This window comes from Athene cunicularia (assembly GCF_003259725.1).
Source record: "Athene cunicularia isolate RWA chromosome 20 unlocalized genomic scaffold, athCun1 chr20_part1, whole genome shotgun sequence".
Lineage (NCBI taxonomy): Eukaryota > Metazoa > Chordata > Aves > Strigiformes > Strigidae > Athene > Athene cunicularia.
The window spans coordinates 8,349,980-8,377,855 of NW_020799125.1; the positions used below are offsets into that span (position 1 = coordinate 8,349,980).

At 39.5% G+C, this 27,876-nt stretch overlaps 1 protein-coding gene across 1 annotated transcript in view; it reads left to right on the forward strand.

Annotated features, from left to right (window-relative positions):
- Positions 1–27,246, forward strand: part of PREX1 (phosphatidylinositol-3,4,5-trisphosphate dependent Rac exchange factor 1) — a 104,424-nt gene extending 77,178 nt beyond the window's left edge. The window contains exons 21-40 of the mRNA XM_026862329.1: positions 383–554; positions 1,844–2,031; positions 2,798–2,959; positions 4,227–4,437; positions 5,640–5,898; positions 6,912–7,118; positions 9,522–9,610; positions 10,006–10,088; positions 10,836–10,926; positions 12,668–12,796; positions 13,509–13,550; positions 15,390–15,607; positions 16,703–16,802; positions 17,465–17,608; positions 18,259–18,373; positions 18,824–18,890; positions 19,610–19,797; positions 20,485–20,587; positions 21,133–21,200; positions 23,406–27,246. Coding sequence (XP_026718130.1) covers positions 383–554; positions 1,844–2,031; positions 2,798–2,959; positions 4,227–4,437; positions 5,640–5,898; positions 6,912–7,118; positions 9,522–9,610; positions 10,006–10,088; positions 10,836–10,926; positions 12,668–12,796; positions 13,509–13,550; positions 15,390–15,607; positions 16,703–16,802; positions 17,465–17,608; positions 18,259–18,373; positions 18,824–18,890; positions 19,610–19,797; positions 20,485–20,587; positions 21,133–21,200; positions 23,406–23,448 — 2,679 coding nt within the window. The 3' untranslated portion in view covers positions 23,449–27,246. The remainder of the gene's footprint in view (positions 1–382; positions 555–1,843; positions 2,032–2,797; positions 2,960–4,226; positions 4,438–5,639; positions 5,899–6,911; positions 7,119–9,521; positions 9,611–10,005; positions 10,089–10,835; positions 10,927–12,667; positions 12,797–13,508; positions 13,551–15,389; positions 15,608–16,702; positions 16,803–17,464; positions 17,609–18,258; positions 18,374–18,823; positions 18,891–19,609; positions 19,798–20,484; positions 20,588–21,132; positions 21,201–23,405) is intronic.
- Positions 27,247–27,876: the final 630 nt, after the last annotated feature.

A 27,876-nucleotide genomic window follows, 5' to 3' on the forward strand; every position in this document is an offset into this window, starting at 1 on the left:
TGCTTTTATGATCACTAAATATTCAGAAAAACAACATATACATATCTCTCTTGACTGACTTACTCCAATGCCAAGGTCTTAGTATCAGAGGGAGCTGATTACAGTTGCCTATAGTTGCAAAACATCTACAAATAACACGTATGCCAATTCATATGCTGCATACAGTACTAAATATTATTTATTATTGCTGAAACTAGAAGTTCACCAGATATTGATCTAATTTTTATATTCTCTGAAGTTCAAAGGAAAGATGGTGGAATGTTGATATTTCAGTCAACTTAGAAGATATAAAATTGACAGCTAGATTCACCTTTGTAGTCCATATATACAGAGATTAGGCATTTTTACTGAGGTCAGAGCTGAAGCCTGTATCTCTTGAAAGGGATTGTACCGCTGGGTGTACAGGACACATGAAGATGCTGAAGAGGACAGAGTTCAGCAAGCAGCATCCACTGCATATCTGAATGGCAGTCATCCTGGCTCCAGCAAAGAAGACTCTTCACTGGAAGGAGGTGCAGAATTGGATCCCCTTCAAAATAGCCAACAGGAATCAGGTAAAGATTCTCATGGAGGAAGGAAACCTAGGAATGATTCAGGCATTCAGGAAGGAAAACTACAGTAGAAATGTAATGTAATTATTGTAGAATATCTCTTGCCTTTGTAAAGCTTTGCAATAGAATGAGGTCTGCCAGCAGAAGTACTCTTATTCTAGTATATTTAGGAGAAGGAAAAATTCGAGATACACATAGAAATCATACCCCTGTGACTCTCTGATCTTTACAAAAGAGCCAGTTACTGGAATGAAAAGGCTCAGTATTTTTCGAATTATTTGGTAGGTTCTGCAAACCAGGAATTTATGGACAGTAACAGCTGGAGAGGGGAGGTCTGCAAGTCACTCCACCTGGAATAATCTAGGTTTTCTGTGATTAGAGATTAAGATTTTTTAATACTTTGATCTGGAGCAAGTTTTCAGAGTATGTTACCACTGTGTCAGCAAAAAGTGTGGGTGTATTTCCTCCAACTCAGAAAAGTATAACACAAAATCCACTACTTTACCTTCATATTGAGATCTTATTTGGAAAAGTAGATGCTAGGGGAGAATACTTCAATCCAAATGACTAAGCCTGAATCTCTGAATGCCATTGGCAACTTCTCCAGGAACAGATGCACATCTGTGTGGATCCCATCTAAAGTCTGGTGAGCCTGGTAATCTAATGGTCAGACAGTGCAGCTCTGCAGTGGAACAGCTGGAGCAGTGCCCTGGCAGAGGCATATGAGCAATTCTCTGGCAAATCTAAATCTGATTATGATTTAAATCTGGTGACAACAGTGTTGCCGTGTGCGAAAAATAATTCTCTTCACCACACCCTTGCCCTGCCATCTCAGTCTTACAGACACACAAAAAATGCCTCTGAAGCATTTCCCAAAACTGGACAGAGAAGTGGCAGTCTTCAAGGGTCATGACAAACAACAGGACTCTGAGATTAACATACTTCACATCCCTTTAAAAGCTTCTGCTGGGGTCTGTGTGTCTGAATGCTGACCAGATCTAAGAGTAGTGTCCTGTGCATGGGTGTGTGCATGCACACATGGAAGAAAATCAGAATGTGGAGTGGAGCACGTGGATTGTCTAAACCTCTGTCAGTGTCTCCAGTAGTGGCCAACAGCAAGTATCTTTCTCAGAATATTGTCCCAGCGTCTAGCAGTACGTAGTTCAGAGACTCCTTGAGCCAAAGGTTGTGTCTTTGCATTTAGTAATACCTCTCAACAGGTTTCTTTTCCCTATGCATGCCTGTATTCATGTGTGCTGCCAAAAACCTCTAATGACTGATTTTGGTTCCAGCCCAGACACCACAGACCATCAGCTCTCCACTGGTCATTAGTGAAGAAACACCTCTCATTAGCCTGACTGTGGATAACACGCACCTGGAGCATGGGGTGGTGTACGAATATGTCAGTAGCGCAGGAATCAAATCCTTTGTCCTGGAGAAAATTGTGGAACCAAAAGGTTGCTTCAATCTCACTGCAAAGGTACTGGAAAACATGCATGGCCAGCTTCGCTCCGAAACAGAACAGGGAAGCCAATAATATAAATGTTTCTCTGGTGGCTTGGCTTGGCTCTCTGGATGAGGTAGCACATTGTTTTCTCAACTCTGCTTAGAGTTTTCTTCACTAGAATGCACCAAGTTATAGTAGGTCATTTGGTATGAGCAAGTTGGCAAATACTTCCCGGATTTCAGCTTTGAGGTAGAGGGAGGGGAGCCCTCAGCTGTGGAATTCTCGCTTTTATCTGCCTGGTAACATACTCTTTGCTGATACTCAAGATTAATCTTTTCAGGCAAGAATTTGCTTTACCTTGGAAGAAAGTCAAGCGACTTTGTCCCATCTGATAGGCTAGATGGGTCACTAAAGGAGTCAAGTAGAACTGCTGCTATTGGAAAGCAGCAATGCACTTAGTATTTTGGTTATCTGTGACAGTAACAAGCTAACAGTAAATGTTCATGTCACATCCCAGCAACATTATTGTTATGTCCCATGAAAGTACACCAGAGCAGGTAACTTTGACAGTGCGCAGTGGATCCACTTCAATTATTCTAAAAATTTTTGAGGAATGTTTTATGACTCTGGGGATTAGACATGATAGTGGTTCTCAGACAGTAATACAGGCAACTTGTTCTGAAGGCAGCTTTAGTCAACCATGACAGCATGGGGGCTTTGCCACTTACTCAGTGGAAAAAACCTGTATTTTCCCTCCCTATCAAATCTCATATCACTGACATCCTGTCTTTTTGTTTAGATTTTAGAGGCCTTTGCTGCAGAGGACAATCACTTTGTAAGGAATTGCAAGAGACTTATATCCCTAAGCAGTGCTGTGGCCACCATGCCCCAGTATGAGTTCCGGCAGATCTGTGACACTAAGCTGGAAAGCATTAGCAGAAGGCTCACAAACTACCAAGAGGTACAACACTAGTAGTTACTGGTGAAGTTTCAAGAGAGTGCTTCATTGTGATAACTGGGTCTTGTTATTCTTTATTAATGAATCTGAACTGCTTTACATGTAGATGTCCTAGAGGCATGAAAACAGCTCTGCAAGGTGTTGAAATGGCAACTTTTGAGGAAAAAAGACCTTATCTGTAAATGACTCAGCTTGTCAGAGCTGTGGGTTATAACACATTATTGCAGGTACTTTTCCACCATATCAATGAATAAATGTGAAACAATGATCAGTATGTGATTTAACATATCATAGAATAGTTTGGGTTGGGAGGGACCTTAAATACCATCTAGTTCCATCCTCCCTGCCCTGGGCAGGGACACCTTCCACGAGCCCAGGTTGTCCAAAGCCCCATCCAGCCTGGCCTTGTGGCTGCCCCCTCCCTGGCAGTGTTCAACTTCTCTGGGCAACCTGTGACAGTGTCTCATCACCTTCACAGTAAAGAATTTCCTCCTTATATCTAATCTAAATCTGCCCTCTTTCAGTTTAAAGCCATTACCCCTCATCCTATCCCTACACTCCCTGATCAAGAGTCCCTCCCCACCTTTCCTGTAGCCCCTTTAAGTACTGAGAGGCCGCTATGAGATCTCCCTGGAGCCTTCTCTTCTATAGACTGAACCCCCCCAACTCTCTCAGCCTGTCCTCACAGGGGAGGTGCTTCAGGCCCTTGATCATCTTCGTGGCTTTCTCCAGACCCACTCAAGCATGTCTGTGTCCTCCTTATGTTGGTGCCCCCAGAGCTGGACACAGCACTGGAGGGGGATCTCACGAGAGCGGAGTAGAGGAGGAGAATCCCCTCCCTCAACCTGCTGCCCACACTGCTCTTGATGCAGCCCAGGACACTGTGGCTTTCTGGGCTGTGAGTGCACATGCCAGCTCACAGTCAGTTTTCCATCCGCTAACACCCCCAAGTACTTTTCCACAGGGCTGCTCTCAGCCCACTCTTCACCCAGCCTGTATTATGTGCGAATATAAGTACAGTGTTTTGTAGTGTAAACAAACTATGTGTGCTTTTTTGTGCGATTACCTGAGCTGTTTGAAAAGAGAGTCCTAGAAGGTATAGCTAATTTCTTTCATTTGGTGTTTTATGAGCTTTTTTTTAATGTGTTATTCCAGCTGCGGCAGAAATCATATGATTCTGGATTAGGAGTCAGGAAGAGAAAGGATTGTCTGTATTGCATCATAACTTTTTTGCAAGTGAAGTAGCACATGCTTGCTTTATTTCTCCCAGTTTGCAGATGAATTGAAAACAAAGGTGAGCCCAGCCTTCAAACAAGCCATTATGGAACCACATTCCCTCAACAGCATGGATTTCTGCCCCACCAACTGCCATATTAACCTCATGGAGGTATCATACCCTAAAAACACTACCTCAGCAGGGAGGTCGTTCAGCATTCGCATTGGACGGAAACCCTCTATTATTGGTCTTGATCCAGAGCAAGGTAATAATTAACTTTCAAATCATACTGATTTTATCTGCATAAAAAATTGTGTCTTTCCACTGCTCAGCAAGGTCAAAATAAGTTCCAAAGAAACAGTCCTGCCGGTACCCTTTTTTCCTCATTAAAATTTTATAGTAAAATGACAGCATCTTTGTGTTGTAGAATAGCAATGCCTTTAAGCATTGAGAGACTTCAGGTCAAATGTTTTTACTAGCTAAGCACTGTGGTGGTCTCATGATAATGAAGTGTCCTGGAGTGTTGTTTGCACTTAGCAGTGGTGACTTACCGACCAAAAGAAAAGTGAATGAGGGCTGGTAGTCATGCTAGTGCTGTGAAGAGAGGCTACATTCAGCAGGAAGAGAGGAGTCAGTCAGATCATAGTGCTGTTTTCTTTTGTCATTACTAAATAAATTCCGTTCACTAAAGCTGAAAGTCTCTACTTTGTCAAGAGGATCTATTTTCTGTTAAATAGCTGCTGCATAGCATTTGTCCTACAACTTGATTATTTGAATCCGAACGTTGCGTCATCATGATCTCACCTGATACACTTCTGATTCATTGTCTTGTGAAGGTCAAAGTGCAACAATGTTTGGAAGAGACACAGGGAACTGTAGACTAACCAACTTTCTGAAGAATGGCATTGACTATTCAAAATGAGGTCGATAAAGAAGACCTGCATGCTTAAAGATACTAAAATTCCATAGTATCATTAATGCAAGCTAAGGTGGTTAGTGAAGTACCGTACCAAATCTGTCTGCATTTTTAAATAAAGGGAATTTTATTTATCTTCTGTAAGGACATAAGCCTATTTATGTATGTGTGTGTGTAAATGTTTGTAAAGCTGGAATAGTAACACAGACCAATTCCTGAGAACCTGAATTGATTAACTTTTCAACAGATGCTTTTGAATACTACCCATGTTGTCTGTATGATTATATGTGTGGACAGTTGCTGTCTTTACTTCCATAGTTTAACTATTTTCTGGACTGCAGTAAATTCAAAACATCTAGTTGGCATGACAGGAAAAGGAAAAAAAAATATTTTTTAATAATTTTGTTTTCATAGAATGCAATTATATAAAATAATTTTGTGAAATTTTATTTTTTCCTATTAAAATTCCACCTATTCTAAACTATCATTATTGGGGTAGAGTGTAGAAAATTGTGACAGCCGTACTAACTAGACCCTTTGATGTTTAGTAGGTACCTTAAATCCAGTCTCATATACTCAACATTGCATCACCACTATGGCTGCACCATCCTGGAGATGTCTGACCCCAGAAGATGGAGATCTTGATGGTAGCTTTGGCCAGCAGAATGGAGGAGCAATTCAGGAAGAAAGGGGACTCAGTTTTTTGCTGAAGCAGGAAGATCGGGAGATACAGGACTCATACTTGCACCTTTTTAACAAACTTGACATTGCAGTGAAGGAAATGAAGCAATACGTCATTCAGATAAATAAGTGAGTAAAGAATCCTGTATGCACTGCAGAGAGCAATTCTGATAAAATTGGAGGGACTGACTTCAGAAAGCACATTGTGCCTCTTGGCCCCAGCTGTCTTACTCCCCCTGTTCAAACCTGCACTTGTATGAGGGCTCTTTGCTGGTTGTGTCAAACCTACTCCAGTGCAGATCTACCAGTGTATATATTACTGTCCTTCGCTCCTAAAAGTCTGCCTGAATCCAACAGCCACTGTTTTGCTTACTATACATTCCAATAGAAGAATCTGTTTGGTGCCAATAGAGGTTTTGGAATTCCATACAAGACACAGACCCTACCCTTGAGATTTTGTCTGTCATAAGGCAGACTAAGCCAAACGTGGCATTTCAGGCAGCTTTCTCTATGGTACCTCTGTTTTCATTTCCTCTTTTTGTCCTTTTTCTCATCATGTGTCTCCTAGTAGTAGTAATGAAGGATTTGAGTAGCACGTCTCTGTATTGTGCACAAGTGGCAGGGTTTTGGTAACAGGGATTGCAGGGTGGTCTGTTGGGAGGAGGCCATAAGATGCCCTGAAGCCGTTCACATCCACTTCCAGGGATCCCAGTAACAAAACTCAGCCCATCGTGCACCAGAACTTCACCTGGCTAGAAAGCATGTGGAACCTTGGCTCAAACCCGTTTAGGAAAGGGCGGTAGCTGCTGGGTAGAGCCAGCGAGCTGAGGCACTGCCCCAGAGGAGAAACTCAGCGCCTTAATGGGGAAGGTGAGGACTGTGGTGAATTAAAAACAGCCCTTTCAGGCCACTACGGTGACAGTGATTAGGCTATACCTTATGGAGGTATATATGGAAACAGGACATTTTGTGAACTGAGATTCATGGATTTCAATGAACCCCTTTCAGAGCTCACAATTCCACATAGCTGTAGTCTAATGTAAAATGCTGGCAAGGTTGCTTTTGATTCCAGCCTTGCTTGTTATACCTCATTTGTGAGACTACACCCTGGTCCCTGAGAGCTGTGTGTTCTACATTTGCAGACTTCTGTCCACCATAACAGAACCTACGGAGGGTGGTGCCTGTGAGCCACCATCTACTGAGGAGACATCTCCACCTTCCCTGGGAACGGAAGAGAGTGATCCTGACAAAGCTGAACATGGTGGAATCAAGAAGGTCTGTTTCAAAGTTTCTGAGGAGGACCAGGAAGACTCTGGACATGACACAATGAGTTTCAGAGACTCCTACAGGTTAGTCTGAACACAGTGCCACTTTTACCTTACTAATTTAATGTTTTGGAGTTCTAATCCAGGTATGGATTCAACAAGCAGGTTATTTTCCAGTCAGTCAGTTATTCTATAGTCACATAGTAGTATTCACTAGCCATAGTTATTTCATTACATTTATTTCCATGGAGACATACACAGCAAAAAACCTGTTCTCATAACAATGCCAAAATACCAGTGCTTCTAGAAAATTAAGTAAAATGAAATAAGTAGGTCTAGTGTGACTTTCCCTTTCTGTATTGTATAACTGGAAACTACAAAAGCTCAACAGTTTGCAGACTGCTTGGTCTTATAATAGCCACTATTGTAAGGGGATGTTTCCATTCAGTTCTGCAAACAATTTTTCCAAAAGTCTTAAGACACTGAGAAACAGAAATGGACATTGAGAGGTTTTATTTTTAATGGGCCTTTGAAACCACAATTGCAAATGTTTATTCAGGTGTCTCAAAATCTTGTTTCTGGGACATGATTGACTGCTGTTTCTCCAGGAATATTTGCTACCAAAGGGAATCTCACACACTCCAAATCTGTCTTTCTTGGGAGGAAACATTTGGAAACTCGGCTTCAGAAGAATTGGAAAACCAAGTTGTAGTCCTGTGTGACCATTGCAATTTTAATAGGCCATTTTTACATCTATAGTAAGGCCATAGGACTTTGTCTATATGAAGGGGTGAAGATGCTTTACAGTGAGTTGGGAGGATCAGAGTAACCTGAATGAATGACATGTCTTTGAAACTTCAATGCTGAAGTTTCTTTACTGATCTTTACTTGCTGTTGGTTTTATACTAGTACAAGTAGTGAATGTGTTACATTCATGCCGGGCAGCAGAAATTACAGAATTGGAACAGTTGGCATTGGAAGGGGTCTCTGCAGCCCACGTGGTCCAGTCTCTCTCTCTCCAACAACTTCGATTGCTCAGGGTCTTGTCCAGTCAAATATTGAACATCACCACGGACAGCAAGTATGAAGTCAGTAAAGAAACAGAACTGGCATTTACAACGTTGAGATCTGTAGCATGTATTTATTGTGCTAGATTTAAATCTGCACATGAGCTCTGAAGCTTTTTTATTAAAATGTGCTGTATTTCTTTCATTGTTAATAGGAATCCCATTTATGAACACTGTTTAGTTTAAATGGTTTCTATAATTGAGGCTAATCTCTTCTGGGTAACAAAATGACATCCCAGTCTCTGTGGGTCTGTCACCTGTTCCAAAATTCTACACATAGATGTAAGATGGGAAAGATTATTCTGTCTTATCTTTATTAGGGCAGAGAATTAAGCTTATATTACAGATAATAGTTACTCAAGGGGGAAAAAGTATTTTCATCTGTTTTGATCTGAAAAACTGCTGAGGAGCCACAAAAATACACATATTACCAGTAAGAAAATACCTTTTTTTGCATTAGCCAGGCTTCTTCCTCCAGGATCATTTGGGGGTGTAATTCAAATTTCAGTAGTGTTCATACTGCAGAGTAGTTGCACAGTAGTTTTTTTCTTCAGAAAAAATAGATTTTTTTGATAATAGGTTTAACAGAGGGCAGGCAAGAACCGTGATTAGGGTTCTTTCAATTGCTCTTACATTTTTCTCTCATCTCAGTCTAAAATAAAAACAGATGAAGAGACAATTTGGAGAATTTATAGGCTTTTTTGGGGGTTGTACCATTAAAAACACTGTCCTGCTTTAATTGAAGGGGGGCAGACTGAGATCCATAGACTTTTTGATTACTTTTGTTAAGTTATAGTTAGTGTAAAGTGAACTTTAAACAGAGGAGATTCATAGTAGAATTTTCCAGGTGTGCACGAACCAACACTGGTGTGAAGCCAACTGTAATGACTCCTCTGCTTCCTGAGATAATTTTAGGATCTGCAGTGCTTGATTCTCTGATGGTATAGATTCCTTAAATTTCCTCTCCCATCTCCAGTATCTGTGCTACTGCAGCTTCAGTACATGCTGGAATTGGATGCTGTAATATCCTGAGAATTGGTAACAAAGCTTGAGTTTAATGGAGATTCAATCTCATAGATTTTTAATTATTTCTCCCCTACTTGATGCTCAAAGAACATGTTTAATGATGCGACCCAGATAAAGTCTGTGGTGAGAAGTCCATTTTCATTATTCATAGGACCCAGGTGATATATTAAGCATTGCATGGTCACTACAAACATAAAAAGACATCCTCTTACAGTGCCGGCCCCAGAGGCCTTGCTTAAGTGTTGTTCTGCATGTAATTAGTTTTTCTTTTGTATATGCATAATAGAATTAGTTTTGAATATTGCAGTGTTAATAAAACCAGAATGATAGTATATCAGAGACTTGGGTGTAAGGACAGCTTTTTTTCAATCATCTTCTTTTCTTTTCTTTCTAGTGAATGTAACAGTAACCGGGACTCAGTGCTGTCCTACACCAGTGTCCGGAGCAATAGCTCCTACTTGGGCAGTGATGAGATGGGATCAGGTGAGTACATGCATAGGTTACATGTGTGTTTCTCATACCAGCCCCCTTAGTGGAGCTCGTAGGTCTTTGCTGATTATAAGCACTTGAATGATTAAGTTGCAAATGTGGTTTCTTCAAAGATAATCACAAGTACATCGAGATAGAGATTTGTTCTTTTTCTAATGAATCACAGTAATTTTGGAATATGGGAGAGGTATTAGACAGGGATCAGCTTCTGTAGTTATTGGACATTTGCATTATATGAAAAATCTTGAGTATTTTGATCTATGAATTAGAGATAAAGCAGCAATCATTTTTCACCCACTCCAGTGTGAAGGTGTGCTTGTCTCATCTGTGGCGTCATCACAGATTTTGTTTGTAGTGTAGTTAAAAGCTTTTAATCTTCTGTTTATTAGGAGATGAGCTTCCCAGTGATATGAGGATTCCTTTAGACAAGCAAGACAAACTTCATGGCTGTCTGGAACACCTTTTTAACCAGGTATGTAAAGCATTACTGTTATACAGAATTGCTTTCTCTTTATCAATGTCAGTACAAGAAATTGGAAGTATCAAATTGCTTACTGAAATCATATTTTGAGAGAAGGCAAACTATCAAAATTTTGGGGTACAGTGTAAGCAAGTCTATTATAGGACATTTTGAGGAATCAATTTTGTCAACATTCAGGTTGCCCTGTGTGATTTAAGCAAGGTTGGCTTCCCTTATTTCAGGCATTAGACTAAGGGGAAAAAAAGCTTTCATGAAAAAAAGGAAAAGGTGAACCAAATTCTAATACCTTGTATGATCTAAGTAGATCACATTTACAGATCTCAGGAGAGCTCTCGCAAGTTTAGCCAACAGATGTCTTTATAGAAGGCCAGGTTGGACGGGGCTTTGAGCAACCTGTCCAGTGGAAGGTGTCCCTGCCCATGGCAGGGGAGTGGGAACTGGATGATCTTTAAGGTCCATTCCAACCCAAACCATTCTGTGGTTCTGTGTGTAGCACCAGAGAATTGTTTTGTATTATCTTCTATCTCGTCAGCATGTAGATCATCATTGTACAAAATGCTGTATTCAGTGTGAGAGGCTTTTGAGACCAGTTCATGGTTAGAAAGTCTTCAAGCTATTTGTCAACAAGAAATCATTCCAAAATACAAATAGTGTAACGGCTTTTGCATTTTCCCACAGTGGTTCTCTTTAGATTTTCTTCTGCAAGTCTTACACTTATTGAAAACATTCCAATTGTAGGTTGATGCAATCAATGCACTTCTAAAAGGACCAGTAATAACTAAGGCCTTTGAGGAAACCAAGCACTTTCCAATGGACCACAGTTTACAAGGTAAATAATAAGGTTGTTTGTATTTAACTACGTGATTTGCTAGGACTTAAGAGCTTAACTTGGATGCTCGCCCCACAGTTACTTTGTGACACAGTCTACCTAGTCATATATTAATGGCAGGTACCGTGTCTGACCATTGAAATTTTGCATCTTTAAAAGGTCATTTTCATATTAATTCCTTCTGAAACACACAGAACACTTTTCTGTTACTGCCACTGAATCCTCACAGATCTTTCATAAGTCTCCACATCTTTGATGTGAACACAGATATGCATCTCAAAAGGTACAGAGTAGAGATAGGTCAGATAGAAGGTAAATGAGCACTCTGGTAAGCTGATGTGGGGCTGACCACTGGAGATCTGAGGCACTGTAAGGTTCTGCCTGAGTTTGCTTAATGACTTATTCTGCTTTTCTTCAGATGGATAGTTGCCAGAGTAAACTCATCCTCACATGACACTTATTTTGAAAACTGATTCCCATAGAGAGCAAACAAATGATACCGTGTTTTCTTTTTCCTCAGGGAGCATGATGAGACTTTGGTCTTAATGGTTTTGGGGCCCAGGATGTGGTTTCTTCTCTCACTGAATTACACAAGAATTTATTTTCTGAAAATTCGCTGCATTTCCTTTCCCACTTGAAATCTGAAATGTTTCCTACTATTCCTACTATACTTCAGGTTCTGTAGTCATGCTCCAACCTTTGACAAGCTCTATTTTTAAGTTACAGTGGCAAACTCTGAGAGGGCTTTTTCTGCTCTTTTTTTTTTTTTTCCCCCCAACTCCAGAAATAACTCCTATGAAGTTCTGTTACATGAACTCATCTCTACAAACACATTCACATTTAGTTAGAATATGTTAGTCTTTACGTGCACTGTTTGAATGAACTGAAGAAATAACAGACACCCTGTGTTTGCTTCCTTTATTTTATTTTGCTTAAACAGAGTCTCATTTATTAAAACTAGATTAATTACAGTGAGAGAGTCTTTTAGTTAACTGAAGGTAACTGATGATCCCATATTCATCACACTAAGGAACAGAGAATTCCTGCTTACATTCAGCTGGAATCCTGGACCAAAGTGTCTGTTTAATAGCTGCCACAGACACCTTTCAGAGATGGATGTAAATTTGAATGTCATCCCGTTTCTGTTCAGCAGCAGTTGTTTGCACACATTTTCTGTGTTTCTCTGTCTGCTTATGCATTTCATCACCAACAGTGAGGTATCTGGCATAGCTACATAGGGAGGATAAATCTTCTACTCTGTAATTAAATAATTAGATTCCATCAGGTGAAAGAAAGCAGAATATTTCATAACTTCTCATCAGTATTATGGGATGTGACAGCTGCAGCCAAAAAGTTGATCTGATTCTGCACAGCCAGAGACTCTAGATATACCCGATATAGCTGCCTGCACGTTATTGAAGGTAGAGAAAACAGAAGGGAATTCTGTGCCTTGTGAGTAGTACAGAACTCCCTTCACTGTGCATGTCACCCATGTACATACCTTTTAGTCCACATATCTTTTAATATGGAAAACAATGCTAGGAGGCTGCTGATGGTGAGATTATAGGAATAGTCTTTTTTTCCTTCCGTACTAGATCTATTTAAGAACCTTTTCCATTCACACTTGTTGCTCTTGATACTCTATCTCTGCTTTCATCCATATACACATTATAACTCATAAGCCACTCTCAACTATGTAGCATTTCCTTAATGGCTAACAAACTCATTTATTTTTTCCTAGAATTTAAACAAAAGGAAGAAACCACAGTTAGGTGCCGGAATAATATTCAAGCCAGCATTCAAGAAGATCCATGGAACCTTCCACTGCGTATCAAGAGTCTTGTGGAAATCATACAAAAACATGTGGAAGGTCTGTAAATAAGGAAGAGTTTGTTATCAGCTTCAGGAAGAAAAGATCTTGATCTAATCAAGTCTAGCAGTTTATTTTATCATTTTATCTCAATTTGTAATAAGGCTACATTGGGTTCTAGAGAAGAACAGGTAAAACAGGTTATTGTTTACAGAGTCTTGGTCCTATGTGGTAAAATCTCACCTGTGCAGCAATTCCAAAGAACTTTCTCTCCCTTATTTTATTTCATCACCCCGTTCAGACAGCATGATATCAGACTGATCGATCTATTTCCCTGTGTTTTGTTTTAACCCTTGTAGAAAATGGAGAGATTCTTGGTATATTCCAAAATGAAATGAACTCTTATCAGATACTGAAACATCCTAAACCATTGCAGTCTAGTTGAACTGGAACAGGAGCTGAATCTGACATTTTATAGTCCAGTGTAAAGCAGTGGACAGAAATCACTTCCTTAGGGATTCATCAACATGTGCAATTTGTTTCCATTAAATCATGGTAGTTAACAGAGCATTTAGCCTGGAAAATGCTTTGATTTACACCTTGTTTCTTTTTCAGTCATTAACGTGTCTGTGCGAGTAAGGACTACTAGAGTAATAGAAATGGCCATGCAGGGGCCAGGGATTGTGGGGAATGAGGAGACTGTTAACCAAATGCAATCAAATCTACCTTGGTATCATGTTGACTAGAGCATTCCTTTTCTTCGCTATTTTAGATGGGAAGAATCAGCTGCTTTTGGCCTTATTAAAATGCACAGGTAAGGGGTTTTGATTTGTTGCAAAACATCATCAGCTATACAGAAGTCCTTAACACAGTTTTATATGCACTCATGTGCATGCATATGAATGTTACGTTTTTCCTTAGCATTTAGGTTTCTCCCTGGCATTTTTACTGACGTTTCTCGTGCTCTGCATCTAGGGCAGCCTTTCCATGCATCTGACATCTGTTCTTCAGTTTACATTATTTCAATTCACTGTAGGCTGCTTGTGTTACCTGGCTGTTCGCTGATGTTTCACAAGCACTGTTTTTACTGTCTTCATTTTTTCCCTTGTACAATCCTCCTTCCCAGATGGCCTTTGCTGTTTCCTGCTGTGGTAAGAACATGCAGCAAAAATGAGACCTATTGCACAACTTTCTGTGAGACCACAGACTCTGTCATCTTTCCAAACAGAGCAGGCGTTAGGAGTTAGGATCGTGTATACTGAAATTAGCCAGGAGCAGACTAAGAACCTAAATGTGCAGGCAGCACCTAAATAAATACACTGTGGACATCATTAAGCTGTTACCATGCACAAAACATTGTGCTTGCAGGTCAAGGGACAGGCCTTTCCCAGGAGTGAATGTGCAGTCTTTTTGTAATTGAAACACCTATTTGGTGTACTTTTGTTTAAAAATGAGGTAATGAATAACTGGAATAGGCTGTTGTTATTTCACTGTGCCAGGCTTGATGGTCAGGCTTGTTGAAGATGAGAGATTTGCATGACTCTGCCACCTCTCAGCTCCTACCAGGGCTGGTCCATGAGTCTGTCCAAACCAGCCTGTGGCATCAATCTGGTGTCCACAAAGGCTGTTGTAGTGACAGCAGATACGGTGACTCCCCACATCTCTACCTGTGCCCCATCTCCTGCAGCATTTCCACGAGCATCCTCTGGAAAGAATGGAGGAGCAGATGGTGCTGAATTGGCTTAAGGCAGCTTTAAGGCACCAGGGGTTCCCTTGTCTCGAGGGAGCTCTCTTTGCCTTGCTTCCAGCGGTACAGAGGTGTGCTGCTACAAGGATTGGTTGCCCTTAAGTTGAGAATATGACCCAGAGCCTGGAGTGTATTAGATGGTCTATTGTGTTCAATGCTTTATAAAATAATCCAGATCTTCCCAGCCTCTGGGTGATGTCTTCAGCTTCTTTCTCAGGGGAACAGTGCCTCGACAATGAGAGACTGCTGCACTGCAGTGCCTGCCGAAGGAGCCCAGGGTGCCTGGGAAGTAGCTCTTCACTTATTCATGTGCTTCTTTGGCCTGCAATCCCCTTAAGTGTGACGAGGTTGATTTGACCAGCATGTGGCTGCCTGGCAGGCGGACTGGAAGCAAAGTTAACACAGGGGAAATTCTCCCAGGAAACATAAACCAATTGGTACCGTATGGGCAGGCCCAGTTAATGCATTAAGCATATGGGAAGCCCACAAAATACAGATGGATGGGGGAAGATGAATCTGTAATAGCCCAGGAGAGAAGTAATGGCTGAGACCTTCTTTCAAGAATTCTTTTGCTTCTGTAAACATAAAAGGAAGGGAATCAGTCCGGATATGGCACTAAGGAGTTACAGCTCTTCCCAGTCAGAAGAATGAGCATGCAGATGGCAGAGGTAGTAATAAACGGTCAAGTGGACTAGAAAATTTTCAAACATGCATGTACTGCAGCTATGATATCTTTATCTGTACAGCCGGGTCACACAGCAAGGAGAGGTTATCTGTTAAGCCTCTGCAAAGCTACAGCAAAAGCCAAATGTCATGCATCCATGCACGCAAACTGCCTCTTTGGCAGTGAGATTAAAGACAAGTATACTCATGACTTCTTTGTGCTTCTCTCCCCTTCTCTGGCAGATACAGAGCTGCAGCTGAGACGTGATTCCATCTTCTGTCAGTCTCTTGTGGCTGCAATTTGCACCTTTTCAGAGCAGTTACTGGCTGCTCTCAACTATCGATACAACAACAATGGGGAATACGAAGAGAGCAGCAGAGATGCCAGCAGAAAATGGCTGGAACAGATAGCAGCCACTGGTGTTTTACTGAACTACCAGTCTCTCCTCTCCCCCACTGTGGTAAGATGAAGAGTTGTGGCACCCTTGGGTCTACTTGTGCATGCCTGTGTGCTTCTCTGCCTCTCACAGCACAGCCAGAGCCCTTCATTCTAGCAGCATGCTTAGATTCTCACTACAGCAACTTCTGGAGATTCCTGCTGCTGAAAACCATGTGCCAATATTCCATATCCCATCATTTTCATCTCCTCACAGATACTGGACCCATTGTCATACTAGAACACTATACGGATCAGTCTCCCTTTGTATTTGGAGTAATGCTGCTGCATTTAGGGAGGTTTTACTCCTCAGTTGCTGGTGACACATGTGTGGCCTGCCATCTTCTGGTGAAAACACACATTTCAACAAATAGGTGAAAAAGTTCGGAGTAGCTCGAGTTTAGGCAACATGAAAATCTAGACTCTTGTTTATACACTGGACACCTTTATAGACTAGACAGGCTGCAATCTCTCTCTCACTTCCGTGGTGCTGGTATTTGAGGCACCATATCTAAGGAGGAGAGGATCTGGTCTTGCACAGTTCATCTGCACCCAATGAACAGATAAGCCACAGCTACAGTAGATAAGCCGTAGTAATTGTTAAAAATGGTAAGAAAAAAGGAGCATAAAAAACCACAAGTAGCTCTGATGCTGTAGAGAAGCAATGTTTTTTGGACTTTGTAAACATTGTAGATTGAGTGTGGGGTTGGTTTTTTTGTTTTGTTTTAAAAATACAATTCAAACTATATGCACATGTAACTACTATTTCTTCACATCGCACGGACTGTATGGACGTTTATTTCACAGTAGCTGTTAGGCTGTCCTTCACATCTGTATGTATAAAGTTTGGAGAAAGAGATCCCTTTGAACTTATTCAGTCCTTAAACCTCTCTCCTCTCTGTGAATCACATTAAATGACACCTAAGCAAAGTGTAGCTAAACTTGTATCACAGAGTCAAAGAGCATTTAGTAATACTTGGCTGGGATGAAGTTAATGGAAAACTCCACATTCTGTTGTAGGTCTCCTGAACCAAAGCATGCCTGTACAGCTATACCTTCCTGTCATTGATCTCTTTTGGGCACATTATAACCTATTTATATCCGTTTCTTTGCTCTACAGAAGGAGGAGCGTACCATGCTGGAAGACATCCAGGTCACTCTGACCGAACTGGACAAAGTTGCCTTCTATTTCAAGCAGCTGGATGAAAGTCTTGTAGCAAGTGAGTATTCTCTGCTTCTTTGAAGCTCTTTTCTGGTTTGTTCTGTTTTCTTTTATCCTCCATGATTATAAATCCAACAGACCATGTTATACCTGGAGAGCACTGAGCAGCTTCTGTGAAGCACTGGTGCCTTCCCTCAGCTCCCACTGCAAACACATGGCATAAAGAGCAGGACTGACATCGTGGGACATTGGTGGCTTATTCTGTGATTTGTAGCTATGGTCTGTGCCAGTGTACCTTACCTGTGTGATTTTCTACACAGGGAGGTATGACAGATGATGAACAGCTCCTGACAGATCTTTGTATATCACCACATTACCTAAGGTAGAAGCTTGTCCCTCCCCAGCTCTTGTGTCCCGTGTCCTGCCCTGCCAGATCTTTCTCCATGTTTACTGACAATGAGATGCCATAGAGCAAGATGGGATTTTAATTATTAGCCACATTTATTGTATTAGCATCAAACATCATGCTAGATCATGCTAACTGTATCTTTTTAAGTAGAATATTTCAGAGCCTGTGTTCTCTCAGTAAAGGCTCTCCCTTATTTATCTAATGGTGGAGATGCGAAATGCCATTAGATAATGTATCAAACTTAGATAGCAGTGGTTTCACATTTCTCCTGCTGTGGTAAAGCAGCAAGTGTTTTATCTTTATTTTTCCAGATACTCATGTCTTCTACCACATTGAAGGAAGTCGTCAGGCCTTGAAGGTTATCTTTTATCTTGACAGCTGCTACTTCTCCAAACTGCCTTCTCGGTTTCAGAATGGGGGAAGCTTGAAACTGCACACGGTGCTCTTTACAAAAGGTGTCTATAAAAAGCTTTCTTGAGAAAAATAAGCTAACTGGTGATGTTGAAAGACTCAAAATAAAGAGTGACCATGAAGCTCTTAACATAATGCAGCTGTGAGCCACAGACATATTTAAGAAGCAGATGTTTCTATTCTAGGAAGACCTGGGGAGTGCTAGATTTGAGAATAAGACACAGTCATGACAAGAGGATATGCCTGCTTGGGGCTTTTTTATGTCTTCCTGTAAAGGCCATAGAGACATTACATTTGACTGCATGGACAATCTGATCTAGGAAGGTATCAGGAGATGTTCCCAGGCTACAGAGAAGTGTTTTTAAAAGCATAGACCATGACAGAATCATCTGGGCTGGAAATTGACTTGATAAGCAAATACTCACACCAAAATAGAATACAGGGAATTTCCTTTGAGGGTTTATTAACAGGGTGTGATTGCTGCTAGATAGAACTGCTTTTTGTGAGGCTCACCTTTATGATACTACTGCTATATTCCTATACTGGGAGATGCATTAAACTTGTGCAGTATCGATATCAGCCTTGGCATGATCAAACAGTCATTGCTGAGCAGTGAAATAATGTATAGATAAATAAATAAATGAATAAAAAGAAAGTTAATAATGTAGGTTTAGTAAATTGTTTTCTTTTTCAGCTCTGGAGAGTATGGAGGGGCAATCACAACCAGCTGGCTCATCTCTAGAAGAACTTCCACAGCAAATTAATGGTATTTCACTTGAAAAAGTGCAGCAATACTACCGTAAACTCAGGTATTTCATGCTTCTCCTTTGGCTTAAAAGACATTGAAAAGAAGAGTGCTTCTTGCAAAGGACCTTAAAATGTAATGAAAAGGAGATTCTGTTCCTGAAGGTTTCTTGTGCAAATATGATTACAGGAGATCCTCATTGTGTGGGAAACCTGTTAATATTTTTCCCACAGTTAATCTTGTTCTGAAGTAGTGCACTGTACAGGATGAAATTCCCATCTAATTTGACTTCAGAATTTTGTGCAGAGCTAAAATTACATAAAAAAGGTTGTTTGAAATATTGTAGTACAGATTCTGTAAATTACTTTGATCAAAATGCTTCAATAAGAAAGCAGATCTTGAAGTACAAGATTATTAGCATGTTTTTCTCCAGTGTTCTGTACAAGCTGGTAATACACATATGTGCTTGAAATGAGACACACCAACTAATGTGATCCTTCTGTCCTTTTTGCAGGACATTTTACCTAGAGAGATCAAACTTGCCCACTGATTCCAATACTACTGCAGTGAAGATTGACCAGGTATTGTTATTGTGTTTATTTCTACAATAAATTCTCTCACAGAAATAGTATTTCTACATCTCTAAATCCCAGTCATGGGATACCCATATGGCAGACCTGTACAAACCCAAACATTCCCTACCCTGAAGAAATGATCTGAATTTCTGTGAAGCTTGCCTGCGGTTCTTTTGTTTAGAAGAAAATGTGCAAAATTGGGGTAGGCACAAATCCCTTAACTTAGGCTCTAATAAAACTCTGTATCACCCTGTCTGCCCTGCTAAATGCGGTGTCTGATGTTAGACAGAATGAATTAATTTTCCTTTCCCACAGACTCATGAAAATGAACAAACCAATTTGCAAGTTATGCTTTGTTCACAGTTCTAGAGCATCTCATGTAAAGACAGTCTTTTAACTGGGAAGGTGACATGTGTGAATGTAAGGCATTAAATACTACTGCAGGGAAGACAAAATCAGAGACTGTCTTTGCGATTGTAATATACATTGTAAACAATCCATGTGATTTGTGATAATTGCAAAAAATCACCTCAAACCTAAGTAATTGTGTTTTTCCACTTCCAAAGTTCATATATATTCTAAATAGTTGTTACTGTGTGGCAGTTAATCTTGTGTAGATTATTTTGTTAGACATAGAATAAAGAATTGTAAATGTCTTTATAAGTGAAGGTGTAAGTATGCCACTGATCCTTTTTTTCTTTTTTTCCCCCTGTTGCTTTGTTTAGCTTATTCGCCCCATTAATGCAATGGATGAGCTTTGCAGGCTGATGAAGTCTTTCATTAATACAAAACCAACCCAGTCAGGATATTCTAGCAGTACCACATCAGGAGCTGGCCTGCTGCCTATATCCTCTGAGCTCTGTTATCGACTTGGAGCCTGTCAGATCACTATGTGTGGCACCGGGATGCAAAGGTGACATTTAAGAAACCTACATGTTACTGGTGATGATGTCCCTTCTGGAGATTTGAGCAATAGATTTGATTCTGTCCAAAGCAATAGAAACGTAGATCACAAGGGAATATAATAAGGACCTAAATCTACCGCCATCTTTATTTTAGAGTAGGTTTTGACTTTTAGTGCTTTTGTTAACAATCAGTATTGACACACAAACTTTTTTATGTTTCAGTGCATCAACCAATGCAACTGACTGAGTGATCTCATTGCATATAACTTTCAGTCCATGTTGTCTTCAGTCACACACTGAATATGTAGTAAGTTTCTCAAAAATAGCTTTGGAATCTCGGTGTGTGCAAGCATTGATTCTAAACACACCACTGTTCTTTCAGTATCTCAAAACCATTGAGTAAAGAAAAAATTCATTTGTGAATAACTTCATATGAATCAGTGCAGAAGAGCAGTGAAATATAGCCTTGTAGTAATGATGCTGGGGACTCAAGCGATTGTAGTATTCAGGTGTAACTAGACTGGAAATGCAGGCCTGAGGTGGTGTTATAGTTTTGTAAGTAAAAATATGAAAACAGTAAATATAAGAACACTAGCTAGCAGAAGTCATACTTAACAGGTAAGTGTCCTGTACATACCTGTTTATACATTTTAAAATACGATCTGTGATTTAGTATCTCTTGTTCCCGTGTTCAGAAGTACATTGAGTGTGTCCTTGGAGCAAGCAGCCATCCTCGCTCGAAGTCATGGACTTCTGCCCAAGTGCATCATGCAGGCTACAGACATCATGCGAAAGCAAGTAAGTATTTGGGTGTGTGTCTGCTGCATGCCACCGCTTTCATTGCAGTAACATCACTGCACAGACACCAGTGTATTGTGTTGTATTTGGCGTACTACAAACCAATGTAGCCAAACTCTGTTGATGAATGAATGAGCTACATGTATATTTGACAGGAAGAAATTAACTTTTGGATGTACAGCCATTACAGCAATTAAAATATGTACCTTAGTGTACATAATATGAGGTGTGTGCCTTGATGGATAGAAGGTGGAGACTATTCAGTATATTTAAGACAATTTCTGTATATGAAAAAAACAAGTCTCACTCTGTTAAATAGCAGAAATTCCCTAGTGCTAGACAGCAGCGCTTGTAAAGTGCTTAGGGAATAATTCCATCTTTTAAGTAAACACAGATGACTAATGTATCCACCCAATGGATTCCAAGTCTTCTAAAAGTAGTTAATGGATTCTCAAATAGAAACCATACTCCCATTATAATATTTTCCCCTAAGGATCATATGCTTTATCGATACTGTCAGTACCGTAAATTCTCTGTTTCCTTAGGGACCAAGGGTTGAAATCTCTGCCAAGAATCTGAAAGTGATGGACCAAATGCCACAATGTGCACCTCGGTAGGTTATTGAGTATTAATGCATTTTATCTGAGTGCTGGTTTTATGTTTCTGTAACAATTGTGGAGTTCCTGCTATAACCAAACATCTCCTTAGAAGCAATAGTGGAAAAAAGAAAAAAATCCCTCTTCTTCTTTCTTACTGTACTAAACTAAGTGCACTGTAGATTAATTAGCTCTTCTGCTTAAAATTTGCAGATCATTAACCTCAAAGGTTCTTGCATTTTCTGAATAAAATGTGACATCAGAGAGAAGGGTCTTTTTTGGACTGTTGCTGTGAGTTGGCAAAGCTAGTGATTGACAGCCATCTGTGGAACGCTTAGAAAGAAAATTCCCCAATGGCAAATCTGACTGCAAATATACAAAGATAATTCATAGGCTAATACTATTTGTGCTTGGAAGGGCTTGACTATTCATTTATGTCAGAGCAGGTTTGAGAGCGAGAACTTCAAGTCAGAGTCACTGTACAGTAGTGCAGCTCTAAGGAAGATCAGTAGCCCAGAGCTATATGTTTTTGTCTAGAAGACAACTTTGAAAAGCACTGTACGTTTGTGGATCCTACTGCACCTAACAGGAGCTAGAGATTTTCATCATCTCTCCCTGCAGGATAAGAATACCCTTATTTTTAAGAAAAGTGTCTCTTCCTGGTCAATTTCCTCCAATTTCATATATCGGAGTGAAGAGAATACTCTTTAGTAAACTGTAACACAGCATTTTCCCACAATGGTAGTAACAAATAGTCATGATTTAAATGACAATATATACAGAATCAGTCTGTACAAATATCAGAGAAACTTCTGATTCTACTTTTGTCAATGACATTGTTTACGTGAAGGCAAAACAGTTCTGGCATGCAGAAATCAGTGTCAGAAAAAATCTGGGAAAGTCTGAGCCATCCCTTCAGGTAGAGAGTGCATTTGCTAGTGCTAGAGTCCTCCAAAGAACTTACTTGTTCAGTGTCAAGAAGACTTCCTTAACCCTGATATCTTATTCACCTATTAAGAATCTGAGTTAGTCTGAACAAGCCTCGCCTCCTTTTTTTTTTTTTCCCCTCTCTAGTCCTCAAAATGTTTATAGGAAATTATTTTAAGCCTTAAGAGACTGTGATGCTGCTTACTGTAACTGTCTGGCCTTGGTTTATTTTCTCAGAGACCTTAAAAAGAACAATATTTCTCATTTAGAACCTTATCCTCCTGTTGAATTGTAATTGCTGTTTCAAAAAGGAATAAAATAATAGACTGTGTTGGCTCTTGTACTGTGTCCCCAGTGTCACGCATCAGCGTTTTAGCAGCATGGTTATTTTTCCTTATTAATGGCTGTACATTACTTTGGTTCCATTTTTATGACCATAACAGCATGGTATGTTCAAAAAGAAACAGCTTTACAAACAAATAATAAGATGAGGCATTCCTCTTCTTTTGTGTACCTTCTAAATCACAATGACAAATTCCAGGACTATTTACTTGGATTATTTCAGGGCAATAAATGTGTGTTCCTACTGGGTTCCATCATCATAATGTGAAATAAAACTGAGCAAAGTTAAAAGGAGATCTGGTGAATTTATGTTAATTCTCAGGATCATATTTCGTAGCATAGAGGTTTGCCAAACTCTGTAGTAGCAGTCTTAAAAGAGAAGTTATAAAAGACTTGAGTTTATTCAAATGTAAAGTAGAAAAAGCCAAGAAAAATCTACAACAGTCATATATGAATGACAGTCAAGATATGTTTAGGTTTAACCACTGGCCCCAATTTGCAAATCCTGTGATTCAAAACATTTCTCTGAAAACACGGTTACTAATTTTAAATTTTGTTCAACCATGTCAACAAGCAAATAGGTTCTTTTATCTGTTTGGTATCCCAGTCTGTATGAGGGGTGAAAAACTCTTTGTTCAGGAAAAGTGCTGAACTGGTTTTAAAACAAAATACATAGAAAAAGAGAGAAGGCACTGTTGAAGACTCAAATTGGGCCAAAGTTAAAAGGGAGTGATGGAAGGTCTCAAATAATATTTAAACAATGATAGTAAATGCTTTAGTTAATAAATAACTATGGCACTTCCAAATTTGCAATTATAAAAATTTAAAATAGTGGTATTCTGGAATATCAGATTACTGCTAAAGCTTGCAGAATGGTACAGGCAAAGTAACTTTATGTCTTCATCCTTATGATATTTTGATATTTAATACTGTACCCTTTATCTGCCTTAAAGACTCTATAGGTTGTGCCAGCCACCTACAGATGGGGATTTATAGAAGTGAGAGGGCCACCTATGTTGCAGCACCGTTCAAGCATTCGGTGGGGAGCAGCCCTGCCTGAGGACCCCCGGAACTGACACTGATAGCGTTGAATCCAGAGAGGAAGAGGAGATGAGCCTGCTGCACCCAGGCACCGAGATCCTGCCTTTGAACTCCTGCAGCATGTGCAGAGATTCTTGTATTGCTTTGACTTCTAGAAGAAATTCTTGAAATAAACACCACGGAGCTAAGCTGGATGTTACTGCCGTTTGGTAGATGCCTGGAAAAGTGAGGATTCCATTTCAAGAAAGCGTGGTTTTACTGATGACTTGCTTGTGCTGCCACCTAGAAGTTGTGAACTTGAAGATACGGATTGGTTAGGAAAATCCAGAATGATGCATCTCTCTCTCCCTGTACTGCATCTGGCATCCATTTAATTGCCAGCATAATTTTGGTCAGCATCCTGGAGCAGTAGCTGCATAAACACCACTTTTTCATGAACTGACCTGCACTTTTGAACAACGAATAGCACAATCTACGGTTTATTCAAATATGAACATAAAGAATTTCTTCGGGAGTAATTTTCCACTTCAGCCCAGTGAGAACCAATCTCTCTATGCTGCAGAGTATACATTCCATAATACTTCTTAACATTACTTCATTTTACTTACTGTAGCTTTCAGGTTTTTGATTAACTCTTTTTACTAATGCTCTATTATGTGCTCTGGAAATACAGAACTATTTAAGAGGAGAGATTGGGAGCGAAGGATTTTAAAGGAAACTTTACAAAGGAAAAATACAGTCTTATAATCTGATTATTTGAACAGATGTAGTTTTTAAAACAGGTCAGAAAAACTATACTTATTTATGTGGAGTGGAATATGTGTTTTCGATCATGTTATTATATATACAAGATTTAAATAAAAATTATATTGTTTAAAATGGGACCAATATGCTGGCAATTACACAGCTACTCCCAGTTTACTGAAAAAAAATCTACATTATTTAAAATCTTTCAATATTTAAGTAGTCTTTAATACAGTTATTAAGATGTATTAGGGATGCTTTTAAGTTAAAAGAAAAAAGGAATCATGTATATAATGTACTTTATTTTTTCTTGTTTGAAAAATTGTTCTCCATTCTGTCAGTATTATCCTAAACACAGTAATTTTTTCCAGATTACTGGCTGAAACTAATTGAAACATGTCAGCAGTCTCAGGACAGAAATAATGTTCTTTTGGAGCGAGTGCCTTAAAATGACCATCCATCCCTAACGAATTTCAGTTGTAGCAGGTGTCAGTAGAAGGGTGTGTAGGAACTTACTGTTCTTGTGTTTCTCCACAGCCTCATTTAAAACAGTTCCTAGTTAGGAGATCCAGAAGTGCTTTGCAGTGATGTATATTCTAGAAAAATAAAGGTTTTGGGGTTTTATTTGTGATGTTGTTTGGTTTTTAGCTGGCTTAATTTTATGTTATTAACATCCAAACCAACTCAAAAACTAAAATTAGACTTCTTCTATTTGGATATGAAGGTCTCTTAAATTTTTTTTAATCTACACTTCAACACAAAATGGTTTATGACAAGTTTGGGAATACAGATTGTTCTGAACCTTGGGTTGGTTTTTTTTTTTTTCTTCACTCACAGACCAAAATAATTTTTGGGAAGTAACGTGTTTTGTTTAATGTCTTATTTTTAACTGTTTCCTCTGACCTACAGCAACCTGTTGCAGGGAACTGGGACAACCCATCAATCGCCAGCTGTCAGATACAGGGGTTTGTTAATGAGTATCCATTTTGTACTGCAGCCAGATGAACAGATCATTGTTTCAATGCACTTTTTGTTAATTTTGGAGAGTTATTCTTGCAGTTTGCTGTTTGAAGAAGAAAAGGATGTTTATTTACTGAATCCTCAACTTAAAATGTACTTAGTATTTTAAGAACTGTAGAAACACCCAAAAATTAAAAGAACACATAGGCCAAGATCCTCACTTTGTCTACATCAGCTCTGTTCAGCAGAACTGCAGCGATTTCCACAGCTGGTGAGGATCCTGGCCCACATTATGCAGTCACTGTAAACATTAAAGATGCATAGAAGAGTATCTAAGGGCATTTACACTGTGCACTGTTTTACACTGAAATGTGTATGTTATTCTCATTGAAAACGTGATAGAAGTTTTTATTATTAAAAGTTGGTTTATATTATAAGGAAAGAAGGTATGATCTTTTTCTGTTATACCCTTTAGTTTCTTAGCTCTAAGTTCTGTTGAATGGTTTAAATTCTGATATTTGTATGGAGCCATGAGGAGTCAGAAGTTTAAACTGCAAGGGAAAAGTTAGTTTTGATAATCAGCTTAGTGTAGAGCTAAACTCTTCCTGTTTGTGCAGTGTCTGCTACAGATGTGGTTTTGCTGCAGACTTCCTATTAAAATAGAAAAGAAAAAATGGTTTGATACTGTAAAATTGTAAGGTTTGAATCCTCTGCTGGAAAAAACAGGTTAAAGTGGAGAATGAGAGCGATGCATAAGACACTCTGCAGGTAAAGGGAGTAGATGAGGTCTGCAGAATTTCCATGGCTAACAGCAAAGTTGCTTGGGCCTGCCACAACCAAGCAAGTGTAGATCTGGAGGATATGATACACTGGAAGTGTGGAAAATATGGAAAACAGTTGAAATAGAGAAAACGGGAACAAGCAGTGTGATGATGAGGTGTGTAAGCATCTGGCTAAAGGAAACAAGGCAATACTGAAATGAAAGTGGGGGTTGGGTGGCAGCTGCAAATGGAATTTCTTATGTATCAGTCTTGTAACTGAATTTGCTTAGTATTTTCATTAATCACTAAAGCACAGATACTGCAAGGCTGGGGCTGATGGTAAGTTCAGAGCACTGATCTAGAGAAGGATCAGGGTACACACAAAAACTGTGGAAGAGTCTGAACACTGAAGGCAATGAAATGAATAGGGTGACATTTTACTGTACAAATACTAGCTCATGCACTTGTAAACAAAGTATTTTGTTATAATTCTTGTTAATTGATAATGAAAGGACTTTGGTTATAGATTCTGTCACAAGATGACTTAGATGCAATTTGATACAATCATGAAAGCTCAGCCTGTGCTAGGAGACGAATTTCCAGTTGGGATGGAGAAGTATTCAAGCTTCTGTGCAGAGGCCAAATAATTAAACGAAATTGCAGTAGCTAGATGTTGAGGAAAGATACTGGAATGGTATCAGTGAAGTGGATACAATTCTGCAAGATAAGACCAGGAGAGCTTGATTTATTTAGCCTAAGATACAAGTATAAAGAATGTCTTTATAAGAACATAATAATGAGAAAGATAAAGACAGTTCAATCCAAACATAAATACAGCCACAAGGAGAAAAAGGAGTGCAAGCAATCAGGAATAAATACTGGCTGAAACTTGCTCTGGACCCTAGAAACAGGTTTTTTTTTTCCCAATCAAGCTCTGACAGAGAAGAAATCACTTTTACAAAGAGGCTTATAAACATGTCGTAGTGGTGCCTTGAGTCACAGGAGAGCCTTGTGGAGTGGGACAAGGTTGCCCATTCCCATCCAGCCCGTTTGGCTGTGACAGGAGATAGTGTGAACAGTCCTGCTTTGTCTGAGTTTGTCCATGGCCATTTGCAAGGGTGTAAATGGCTCTTCTAATGCAGACCTTGGCTGTCTGTTAGCATGAGATATTTTCATACTCCAGTATTAATTTGCAGGCTAAAATACTGGGATTTTTAGATGAGAAACCACAGATTTAGACAACTGCATATCTCATTTCCATTTAGAATAAAAAACATTGAAATGAAAAATCTGCCTGCACTCTGTAAAATCCATTTTCCTCTGTCAGATTTTCTTATCAGCAAATGGTGCTAATTTGGGAATATTTTGAGCACTAATTATTTCATGGTTCTAAAGTGATTTGAAGATACAAAGCACTGAGGTTTAGCAATCAGAATTTTAATGTAAAATTAATTTGAAACACTCCTGCTTCCATAACAGCATATATAGTATTTCATCTGTCATAACACTTGGCATTACAAATGTCTGATGCAGCTTGTAAGCACCCTAACCTAACGACCAGCTCATGAAACCAGTTCATTCACAGAAGCAGAGCACATAGACCTATTGATAAGATACCATTTATTAATCAAATCACCCAGTAGAATTTGTATATAAAACTAGTGTTTGTGTAGCATTACAGTGTTCAACTATGAAGTTTAAATCTGCCATTCAGAGAAGTCTGCAAGAGCTATTTATCTTAATGGGGCAGGGGGTAAATTTTCAAACAGCAAAAAGTATTTTTGCCACGTTTTAGAATGAGAGTCCTAGCTTTGATTAGCACCAAGAAACCATTGTCATGCCACTGGGTTCTGATCCTTCTGTTTCTTCCTATGCAAAAATCCTTTCTGTTTCATGTTAAATAACAGAGCAATAGCAG